Consider the following 12,988-nt stretch of genomic DNA (forward strand, 5'->3'; position numbering starts at 1 on the left):
CAACTAAAAAAATACATCCAAACAAAGTTTCATGAACTTGCATCCAAATGGGATTACAGCCAGCCACACACCAAATGTCACTAACATATTGAAGGGACAGATCATATATCAGTGACCATTGGATTGATTTCACAGATATACTTGTACTGTATTGAATGCCTTCCCACCATCAAAAACATCTTGTTGAGTGATCATGGATGCCTTCAAACTCTTTCTACTTTGCTTATTATGTTCAAACACCTTCAATTCTGTCATGTGCAGTTTGGAGATTCATTGCAACCAGAAGGACATGAACACACTCCTACACTTCAAACAAGGACTCATAGATCCTTCAGGTCTTCTCTCCTCATGGTTCCCAAACTTAGATTGTTGTCAATGGAGTGGAATCAAGTGTGATGATATCACAGCAAGAGTAACACAACTTTATCTCCCTTGTTATACAAATCATCCTCAACTTCTTCCTTATGGAGACAAAGACGACAAATCACACTGCTTATCAGGTGCATTCAGCCTCACTTTACTGGAACTTGAATTCTTGAACTACTTGAATTTGAGCAACAATGACTTCAAGTGTATCAAATATAGTTCAATCGGTAGCCATAGATGTGATGACTTCTCAACGGATAACCTTCCTTATCTGTTTGGAAACACTACCAAGCTTCACTATCTTGATTTATCGTATAACTATGATCTTGTTGTCCATGATCTGCATTGGATTTCTCCACTCACCTCGTTGCAATATCTCAACCTTGGTGGTGTTTATATTCACAAAGACATCGATTGGCTTCAATCAGTTACCATGCTCCCTTCTCTTGAAGAGTTGCACTTGGTGAGTTGTCAACTTGAAAACCTCTATCCATTTCTCCATTACGCTAATTTTACTTCACTTCAGGTTCTAAATCTCGCTCACAATAATTTTGTATCTGAATTTCCTACCTGGTTATTCAATCTTAGTAGTGGAATCTCTCATATTGACCTTAGCCAAAATCAAATACATTCCCAACTTCCTAAAACATTGCCATGTTTTAGAAGTCTGAAGTCCTTGGTTTTGTCTCAAAATTATCTCAAAGGAACCATTCCAGATTGGTTAGGTCAACTTGAACAACTACAAGAACTTGATCTTTCTCATAATTTTTTATCTGGTTCAATTCCCACAAGTTTGGGAAATCTGTCATCCTTGACTATTTTGATACTTGAATCAAATGAGTTCAATGGAAGTCTTCCAGATGATCTTGGGAAACTCTTCAACTTGGAGACCCTTCGAGTTGCAGCAAATTCCTTAACTGGAATTGTGTCGGAAAGAAATTTACTTTCCTTTCAAAATCTGAGGGAACTTTCATTGAGTTCACCTGGCTTGGACTTTGATTTTAATTCTGAATGGGTCCCTCCCTTTCAACTTAAACATATTAGATTGGGCTATGTGAGAAACAAATTTCCTGCATGGCTTTTCAAACACAGTTCTCTGAAATATCTTGCAATTGGAGATTCAAATGCTTCGTTTGAACCTCTTGACAAGTTTTGGAAGTTTGCTACTCAACTTGAATTTATCTCCTTAGAAAGAAACACGATCAATGGGGACATGTCAAATGTGGTGTTAAACTCGAAAGTCGTTTGGTTAGTGGGGAATAACTTAGGAGGCTTCGTGCCTCGTATAACACCAGAAGTGGTTGTTCTACACTTACGTAATAACTCTTTGTCAGGATCCATTTCTACCATGTTGTGCCAAAATATGACAAATAAAAGCAATTTAGTGCACCTGAACCTGGCTTATAATAATTTATCTGGAGAATTAACAGATTGTTGGAATAATTGGGACTCCCTGGTTCTTATCAATTTAGGACACAACAACCTTAAAGGTGAGATTCCTAACTCAATGGGCTCTTTGTCAAACCTTCGTTGTTTGTCTGTGGGGAACAATATGTTATCTGGGGAGGTTCCTCTTTCTCTAAAAAAGTGCCATAATCTTTCGATATTTGATGTTGGTCACAATAATCTTTCTGGGGTTCTACCAAGCAGGTTTGGAGAAAATATTAAAGGTCTTAAATTGGGATCAAATCAATTCAGTGGCACTATTCCCACACAGATATGTGAACTCCATTCCTTAATGGTGATGGATTTTTCAAGTAACAGATTATCAGGATCAATACCTGATTGTTTGCATAACATAACAACCATGGTTGCTAATTATGCTTCAAATCGTAGAGTAGGCTTCATCCTTAATTTTCCTGGTTTTTCGGTAACCGTTGTGACCAGCGTCCAGATCCTTATAAAAGGAAACGAGTTATCATATGTTTACCTGATGAATGTGATTGATCTCTCAAACAACAACTTATCTGGAAATGTGCCTTCGGATATGTATATGCTCACTGGACTACAGTCCTTGAACTTGTCCCATAATCACTTAATGGGAACGATATCAGAAGAGATTGTGAACTTGAAACCATTAGAATCCATTGATCTCTCAAGAAATAATTTTTCTGGACAAATTCCAAGTTCCATGTCTAACTTACATTATCTGGAGGTCTTGAATTTGTCATTCAACAATTTTATGGGCAAAATTCCATCAGGGACCCAACTTGGTTTTACAGAACTTAGCTATATCGGTAATCCTGGCCTCTGTGGACCTCCACTTTCGAATATTTGCCAGCAAGATGAAGAACACCATGCTACAAAACCCACGGAAGAGGAAGAAGAAGAAGAAGATGATACATTTGAAATATATTCGTGGTTTTACATGGGTCTGGGAATTGGGTTTGCTGTGGGATTCTGGGGAGTTCTGGTGAGTGCCATTTTTTTCAACCGGAGATGCAACCGTGCTTACATCCATTGAACTCTAAGAGATCGCATATATGGTACGTAAATAATATTTTTCACATTATATTTTTCGAAAATTTATATTTATTCTATAAAAATAATTTTACTATTTTTTCATCAGTATATGGACGCCCACAATAATTAGTATAAGTTATAACTACAGTCACTTTTACTGCATTGCAGGTGTTTGCTTTGATGTTCATGACAAGTTGTTACTTTGCACAAAGGTTCTTCTAAGATGACACAAGGTTCATGTCTTATATACAAATAAAAAAACTGGTATTTACACTTACACATTCCTTAGGTATCCGCACTCTGAGAAAAATACACTGAAGATAAAGTAATCAATATGATGAATGATAAAAGCAGATAGATGTGAATCATATTTAGAAATTGTGAGTGTCTAAATATCAGCAGCATTATGGCTTATGTGTTCAAGATTTTGTATATGAAGATGTGTAGCCTCTATAAAGGCTTCTATTTTTTATTATGGGGTCTGAGTTTCACAATGAACAAAATTAAAATGTTGATATACTCAAATAATTTCATTAGATGATAACGTTTAATTAACTTTGGTGTAACAGTTATATATTCTATATCTAATAAATATAAGATTTATTTACGGTAAGTAAAACAATTTTAATCTTACAAAACTTAACTTGTTTGTAATAATAAATTAGACTAAAATTCATATTCAAATATAATGTAATTTAAAGTTTATCCTATCCATATTTATTAAATTTATTATATTATCTGATATTAATACTCATCAAATTATTCACGAATATTTAATCAATCTCTAGTCCTATGCATATATAACTCGGGAGTCAGGCATGTAAAATATATAATTTTATTAGATAAAATATTTCTATCATGTTTAATAATTTTGTTTTTAAAGTTAAAGTATGAACTTCTAAGTTAAAATTTTTTTTATAGTGAGTGTCCAAAATAAACTCTAATTAAAATTAGAGTTTATATTTTAAATCAATAATAGTATGTACTTAAAAATTTTGACAAAGAAAGTTAGATTCTACTAAAATTTTGAATTTTAACGTTAGTTTAATATGATATTTAGTGACGGTTTTAATCTAATTGTACCTATCTTTTTCCGTTTAACTACCATAAAATTTAGCATCATGAAATCATTATATTATGACCGACAATTTAAAATTTAATTTACAAATAAATTATAATTTATTATTCATAATAAAAAAAATTAGATAATAATAATCTTTAATTTATAAAATAGTAAATATAATCTAATTTTTTGTTTTGTTATTTGATAGAGTTCTTATAGTGTTTATTTGTAATGTTACTTTTTTTTTATAATTGTTTTGACAAACACTAATGTATGTATGTAAGGATTTTATAAAATATCCCCGAGATATTTACACAATTTTAATATATGAAAATAAATAAATTATTTTAGCTTTATTATATTTTGTGTGTATATAACTTTCAAAATTTTCGCATATGTATTTTGGGCACCTCTAAAATATTTATCAAATATCTGTCACGGTATCTATAGATAAAATCTTATAATTTATTATCAAATTCTATTTATAGTATGATATATAATATAATAATTGATTTTAAAGTACCAGAAATTTATTTGATATATTTGTTTAGTCATAATCTAAGAAGTCTGTTTATAGAGCATCTCATCATAGATAATCTCTTCATGTGTAAATTATTCCACAATAGTTATCCAATATTAAAAGCGAAGATTTTGCCTAAACGACTCCTCGATAAACTACAAACCTTCTCTTAAAATATTTCTAAGCAAAACTATATATATATAGGACTTAAAAAAAGAAAAAAAAATCCAAAATTTGATAATGTGATAACTTTAAAAAGATGTTAAACTAATTTACCACAGTGATGGAATTACTGAATAATTTTTTTTAATATAACAGTGATCGCATAATAATATTAAATTTTTTAAATAATAATATTTTTACTCACTTTTAATCTATCATTCTAATTATTTTTAAATTATCATATCATACTACTAAAAAATTAAAATAAATTATCTAAAAATGATTAAAATAATAAATAAAAAATAAATAAAAAATAGATTAAAATATTATTATACTAACTTTTTACGGATCTTCAAGACGAGACATGGTTCTATCATAATTCACCGTTGTCTTATTTGGGATATTAAATAAATAGATAATGATATTTTAACTCATTCTTTTGACTCACTTTTAATTCATCATTCTCATTATCTTTAGATTATCACATTATATTATTTTAAAAAATTAAAATAAATAATTAAAAAGTAATTAAAATAATGAATTAAAAATAGATAAAAAAATTTGATCAAAATATCATTATACTAAATAAAGATATAGCTAGAGTTGTCAAAATGGGTTGAAACCCGCGAGCCAATCCGACTCACCATGGGTTTGAGCCGGATTGGGTTGAAATTTTTTACAAATTTTAATACAGATTGATTTTTAACCCATTTCACCCGGGTTGAACTCGTGGTAAGCCGGGTTGGTGAGCCAACCCGCAAATAAAGGATCACACAAGTATTTTTTATTTAATTGGGTTTTGCATTTAGGTCATGTTAGGTTGTTTTTTTAGTCAAGACATAAATAATTTTTATTTTTTTGATTTTGGTTTGTATTAAAGTTTATTTAGATTTTAATTAGAATTATAATTTAGTTTTGACTGAAAAAATTAAAAAATGTATTTTTTTTAAATTAAATGAACTCGTGATCCAACTTATTTAACCCACCAACCCATGGTGGGCTAGGTCGAGTTCAAATTTTTTTTGCTCGCAAATAGAGGTTCAAATGAAGCAGTTGAGTCTATTGATCTTGCTTACCACCAATATATGATGAATATTGTTTTCAAGAAAATATCAATATAGTTAAGAAAACAGGACTAATATTACACATTTTCTGTCATACTATTCAACAAAATATAAATAAAAAAACTATACATTTTTGTCATGCTAATTTAAAAAAAAATGTTTATAAGACAATTGCTTGAGTAATTTACTATAAAGATATATTACATTTAAAGAATAAAGTATCAACATATATAACTTGACAATCAAATTAATTAAACATTCAAACTGTTCAAATATTATTGAGCAACATTCTAGCATTTAAAAATATGAAATTGTGAACATATATGATAGGAGTAGTAAATAATTATTAAAAAAAATTAAAAAAAAATTAAAAAAAAATTGTAAAAAAATGTTAGTGGGTTAAGTGGGTCAACTCACCTTCAACCCGACTTCTCGAACCTGTGGATTAAGTAAGTTAGGTTGAGTTCAACCCACTTTAAAAAAATGAATTTTTTTCAACCTAATCCGGTTCGTACCAGTGGTGAGTCAAATTGACTTACGAGTTAAAATTCATTTTGATATTTTTACACCTCATAATAAATTAAGTTGAATCGAAGAATCAGATCAAATTATCCATTTTAATAACTCTAAATATATCAGTAATTAAGAGACACGGTTCTGACTTTTTTGGACAAACCCGCAAGCTAAGTTACTAATATATTCTTCTCACTCTTAACGATCAACGCTTAAATTCCATCAACAATGACATCAACGAGAAGTGTACCCTCTAGTTGTGACCACCACACTTTTCTCCGACAAATTACATTTGCCCAATGAAGACTGAAGTTAAAAGATACATTAAAATAAGTAACGTTAATTTCAATACCACGATAATGCCACTTCCGTCGTTCTCATGAAAGACTCTGACGAAGTAAAATTAACGTTCTTGTCCATATCAATTAGCTTCCTCACGGATATACTCCACTTTCAAATTAAACATATTTCCGCTTATTCCCTCTCTAACTCATTTTTATTATTAAACTTTAAATTTAAATAAATATAATTTTATTAATCCAAATTGTGAAATTTTTTAACATGTTAAACAATATTTTAAATTGACATTTCATCTATTTATATTATTTCATACATTTTAACTCAAATTTTGATCTAAAATATCATTTAATATGTAAAAGAAATTGACATTAAATTAAAAAAAATTATACCCATTAAATTTTTAGATTTATCAAAAATATCAAAATTTGAAGCATAAATAAATTATAATTTTTAGATTCAAATTTATTCAAGTTTAGTCAAAATTTCTTCAAGTAGTTTCTCTAAAGAGAATGTATCTATGTTTGTACTCTAAAAAGAAAAACTAAAATGGGTAAACAGAAAATAAAGTTGTACCATTTTTGCAAAAATCAATAGAAGTCAAACTAAAGTAGTGATGATTATTTTATACTTGCACTCAAATTCTAATTAGAGTTTTATGAGAACTATGTTATACAACCATATGTTAAGGCATCAACTAATAACCTTATAACGAAATAAATCAAATTAGAAATAGTTAACTAATTATAATTAAATTTATGCAAACTAATTAAGATAAAAATAAAACCCGAAATAAGTATGTGATTTTATGGGTTTTCTATCCGTAATTATATTTGTAAGAGAAGTGTTATACCCAAACACTTTTATTTTAGCAAATATCCTCTTTTTTTTTCACTATTTCTTAACCTTTATCACAATCTTAACTTTCGCATTTTTCTGTCACTCTGAGTTAAATGTTATTATCAATTTTTAATATAATAAAATATGTTTGTCCTACTTATTTATTTTAATATATATTTTACATAAAGTCCAATGGTTAAATACTTCATATAAATCCAGTTTAAAAAGAAAACCCAAATTTTTATAATAATTTAAAGAGAAACAAACATATTTAATCCATTAATAAAACTCTTTTAATACTGACAAAGATTTTTGAAGAATCATTATCAAAATAAGCAATTCCTAGTTTCATGAATGGTGTAATGATGGAAGAGAGAGAGATGTTGTGAGCAATATTTTCCAGTCTTGTACCCCATAACCTTTGTCATACGTACATGACTTTGAAACTCAAGTACAACCCAAAATATCTATCTTTCTCAACATAAAATGGACATGTGTAACTAAAGACTCTTTCTAGGCAGAAAAAAATACCACTTTGTCTCCTCAGCTTTTTCTTATCTTTAATTTCCAAATCCATTCCCAAGACTTTGAAATTTAAAGATATACTTTCTACGATATTTGTGTTGGATTTTTACTACCATCGTATTCAAACATAACGCTCACACTAGGAACAGTAACACCTCGGATTGAATACGGATTATATCTATTCGAAATTTGATCCGTAACGAAAAAATTTATCTATTATTTGTTTCTCTATCCACGTGATTCTTTTTAAAAAATATATGTGAATATTTTAAAATTTATGAATATACGTGAATATTTGTAAATATTTTAAAAAATAATATCTTATAATTTTTTAAAATTAAATTTAAATAAAATTATAAAAAAATGAAAAATTAAATATAAACTAAATTTAAATTTAAATTTAATTTAATCTAATAAAATATAAATTAAAATTTAATTTTAATTTTAATTAAATTTAACTTAATAAAACATAAATTTTATTTTATTTTTAATTTTTTATGGGTAAAGAATTCTCGTGGGTACAAATAATATGATATTCGTATCTGATATATTTATAAACAGATATAAAATACTCACTACCCATAAATAACAAATACTTATAAGTACCAATTATCCGTCACAGATTTTATACGAGATAAATGCATAGATTGAATATTTTTCCCATCCTTAGCTGACATTTTCTACCTGCAGTCATGTTTATTATATCTCTACCAAATTTGGTTTATTATTTTAAAATTAGACTATTATTTTAGTATTACATCTTTGATATTGTGTTTAAAAGAAAAAAAGATGAGAGATAAAAACGCCATAAAGAATATAGAAACGTCACAATCCATTTATCTGAAAATGACATGTTGCTAATCACTTGAGAATGATTTCAAAAGCCATCCAATCTGTTTTTTCATAATATAAAAACTTAAATAGAAGTAGTAGATATTTATTTATATTATCTCATATTACTTAATAAAAATATTTATGATTGAGAATAAGTTAAAAAAAAAAATAGTATCTTGATTTTGACATGATAAATTTTTTGAAAAGAATATATAAAACTTTTAATCATTTAAAAATATATAGGTTTGTAATATATTAACAGTCTTTCAAGAAAAAAAATTTATGAGAAAATATAACCATGAGACTTAGGTTCAATTCATTTAAGAATTGGCATTCATTTCAATTAAAAATTTTAAGACTATTATATATTTTTTGAGACTTATACTCATACTTAAATTTCTAACAATTTCTCTTGATTGAGTTTCTTTTATGGCATAAAAATTTTGGATACATAAATCGTATTGTACTCATATGAGCCAAACATCAAGAATCATCAGTTCTGTTAATTTTTATGAGTCTTTCAAACGAAGAATTCACGAAAATAATAATAATAATAATAATAATGAGACTTTAATCCAACTCACATAAGAGATTGACACCATTTTCAACCAAAAAATATTAAAATAATAAATTTATGAGTCTTATTTTTATATATTGTTCAATTTTTTCATATTTATATATATATATATATATATATATATATATATATATATATATTACCCAAGTATTTTAACTCAGATTATTAGTTTGACAACTTTAAGCTTTATGCTAGCTTGCTAGATTGTGGAACAAAGAGGTAACAAAGAACAAGGAGTTGAAAAGGTTGATAAACTGAAAAAATTATATGCATAGAAGGAATTATATACCTTTATATTGTAATAAACAAATAAAATATCTTTATGAATATTGTGTTGTTATTATTATTGGGTGAGATTTGTAAAAAATTAAAAAATAAACTTCAAAATTTATTTGAAATAAAGGAACTAATTAATATATTAATTTTGTCCACTTTGAAATTGGCATAATTAGAAGAGAAAAAAGATGCAGCTCCTAACTTGAGTCATGATAGACTAAAATTATTGAACAAAAATTTCCATGTAAGCAGCGTTTTCTTTAAGAAGATTCTTATTCAAATATTTGTAGTGGCTATGAAATATGGAATTGAGTAGTTAATTAATTTTTAGACTACCTATTATCCTTTAATAGAAACTGTATTTGATTCAATTCAATCAACCAATAAAGCAAAGTATATCATAGTCATTTGGTAAGCAAGTAATTATCCTACAGTTAATTTCAAAACACAGTCTAACGCAATAAAATTAAAATACAATTTCTTTTATTTATTTATTAAAAAATATAAATAGAAATCATGTCATGCATGACATACTAATTTCAATATTAGTACTATATTGCTTTTGCGATTAAACAATATTGTTATAAGTATCATGGCTAACAAATCCATCACACCTAACTCATGCTAATAACGATGTCTTTCTAAATTTATAAATTAGAAACTCGTAAATTTTGACTTATCATCGGAAATTAATGTTTGATTTAAAAAAAAATCATTATTTAATCCTCAATTTTAATGGAATGATCTCGTTATTTATTACTACATGATAAAGTAAATGTTTAATTCACAATTTATCATTTTATTATATTATTTTATGGACTTTACCATCAAAATTATTTTCAATATTTTTAGCATATTTTACCAAGCTTGTTAAACAATGAATAGCCTACCTATGAAAAACATGTTTAAAAATGCAACTCAACAAAAGATATAACAAAATAATGTTTTTTTATTTTATTTTTTTTCAACACATTAATACGTCATTGCATATTTAAGGAATTAATAAAATGTGTACGAAAAATAAAATTATGATGATAAAGTGTGTTCAAAAAAATAACCATAATAAAATTTATGATAATAATGCGTAAGTAGTGAAATATTTAATTAAATCTAAAATAAAAAATTGTAACTGGATATCTCCAATTATAATTTATTATTCTTAAAATATATAAATTCATTGTTGTTTAACATTTTTTGATTGACCAAGTAAAACATGTTCGTATATTATTCTGTGATGCAACGATACTTAAATTTTGGTTACATATCTTTGTATTTGATATATTTTATTGATACTTATTAATAAAGTATTTGATCTATAAAACAATAATATTTTTATGATAACAATAATTTGTAATTTTTTATGTTAAAAATTTAAAGTATATGATTTTAATTTGATTTCACACAATAATAATAACATATTTATCATGTTTTTAAGAAAGATGATATACTTTTCAATATGTATATATTATGTATCATATTCTATTATTTTTAAAATAAATATATTGAGATATTAAATACGTATCATATCCAATATACTTATAATATCTATGCATCATATATTTATTATTATGCTTTCATTCCATTAATTTTGCTAGACTTCAACTATTCTTCTCAAGTATGAGTTCACTCATAATATTAAACACACTAAATTATTCGATCTTTTTAGTTTATTATGGGTTGGTTATTTCAATTTTGACTTAAATAATTTTTTCGTCCTCAGTAATGTTTGTTGTGCATAGTTCTCGAAAAATATTATGAAAATAATGACGAAAAATATATTTAAGCCTTTAATTTTTATATTGATTTTTTAAGTGAATAACTTTTCAATTACGCGAAGAGACTTATTAAAAGTCGTGATACGTAATAAATGGAAAAACAAGTTCAAACTACTGTATTAATTGTGTCCTATTTGATTGAGTTTTACGATGTCTCAATGAGTGTACATATATAGTCAAGAACATGTGGATTGACAAGGAAATCATATTAATTAAATTTTAATTACTTTTAATTCGGGTTTTATTAGTCCTGTATTTCATTTCATTTAAATATATATTTCTGCAGAATTTTTCATTCAACTTTCACCGTTGTTAGGTATATTTACCAAATCCGCTCATATTCCCTAATTATTTTCCCTCTTAAACATTGCAATTAATAGAAGTCATAATCCATAAGAAATTTTAACTGGTGTAATTATTATCCTTTTCTATAATTATCGAATATTTATGTAATTGTTATTTAATAATTATATAATTATATTTTTTTCAGTTTCACATTAAAAATAGAAATGTGTAGTTTTAACATTAAATATTTTAAAATAGAATTAAATATGTTTTTGGTTTCTCATATTTCAGTAAAATTTGTAATTAGTCTCTCTTCAAAACTCTAGACCAATTTAGTCCTTCATCTTTAAAAATACGTGAATTTAGTCATTTTAACCAAATTTTGTCAAGTTTGTGACATTTCAAAAGCGATTTACGATAATATTTGAGTTAATATTAAAGAGAAAATGTGTCAAAAGGTGTAAACATTTCAAATACTAACATGGATGCACTTAAAACATCAGATAAACTTAACAAAATTTGGTTAATCCACGCATTTTTAAAGATGAAAGACTAAATTGATCTAAAATTTCAAAGAGAGACTAATTTCAAATTTCACTAAAACTTAAGGGACCAAAAACATATTTAACTCTTTAAAATATTATCTTTTTATTGTATTTTTTTTATAAAAAATATTTAATTACTATTTAAATAATGTAAAAAAAGTATGAAAGTGCATCGTGTATATAACGGGATATAAGAATGTATATGAATTTTCATGAGACATAGATATAACACCGCAATGAGTGTTGGAGTTGCTTTCAATCTAGTAATCATGTTGGACTATAGATTAAGTAGTATAAGTAATTCCTCCCTTCTTTGTTTTCTTGTTTTTGAGCTAAGAGGTTTATAGAGTTATATCGATTAGTATAAGTAGTCCTTTCCTTTTTTTTTCTTTTTTTCAAATTTAAAAATGAATGAAAATAATTATTTTAATTTAGTTACTTAATTTTTTTTTATATATTAGTATTTGAATTATTTACATTATTTAGGTGAAAAACATGTTTAGCATATTAACAAAATTTAACGTAATTAGACTAAAATGATTATATTAATTCATTTTAAAAATTTAGGAATCAAAATGTATTAAATTTTAGATAAAGATGAATTTCAATTTTGAATTAAAGTTTAGAGATTAAAAACATATTTAACCTATAAAAAAAATGAGAATGAGTGGTGTTTATTTGGGCTATCTAATATTTTTATATTATATGAGTCAAAGTTAAAAATGGTTTAATATATTTTTTTCTTTAATTCTTTAACAACATTATGAAAAGAGTTTCAGTTTCATAAAAAAAAAAAATTCAGATATAATAATTAACCCTAATGATAGTAGCAAAAGATTGAATGACAAACATTGAATGACAAGTATCGCAACACATGTGCCAT

General features: G+C 26.2%; 1 protein-coding gene across 1 annotated transcript; it reads left to right on the forward strand.

Annotated features, from left to right (window-relative positions):
• LOC114190864 (receptor-like protein EIX2) lies at positions 1–3,384 on the forward strand. Its single transcript, XM_028079926.2, has 2 exons — positions 1–2,852; positions 2,998–3,384. The coding sequence occupies exon 1, from the start codon at positions 194–196 to the stop codon at positions 2,828–2,830; it is 2,637 nt and encodes an 878-aa protein (XP_027935727.1). The 5' UTR covers positions 1–193; the 3' UTR covers positions 2,831–2,852; positions 2,998–3,384.
• The last annotated feature ends 9,604 nt before the right edge of the window (positions 3,385–12,988 follow it).

The sequence above is a fragment of the Vigna unguiculata genome, chromosome 7 (genome assembly GCF_037176805.1).
Source record: "Vigna unguiculata cultivar grain cowpea cultivar isolate G323 ecotype 2 chromosome 7, ASM3717680v1, whole genome shotgun sequence".
Lineage (NCBI taxonomy): Eukaryota > Viridiplantae > Streptophyta > Magnoliopsida > Fabales > Fabaceae > Vigna > Vigna unguiculata.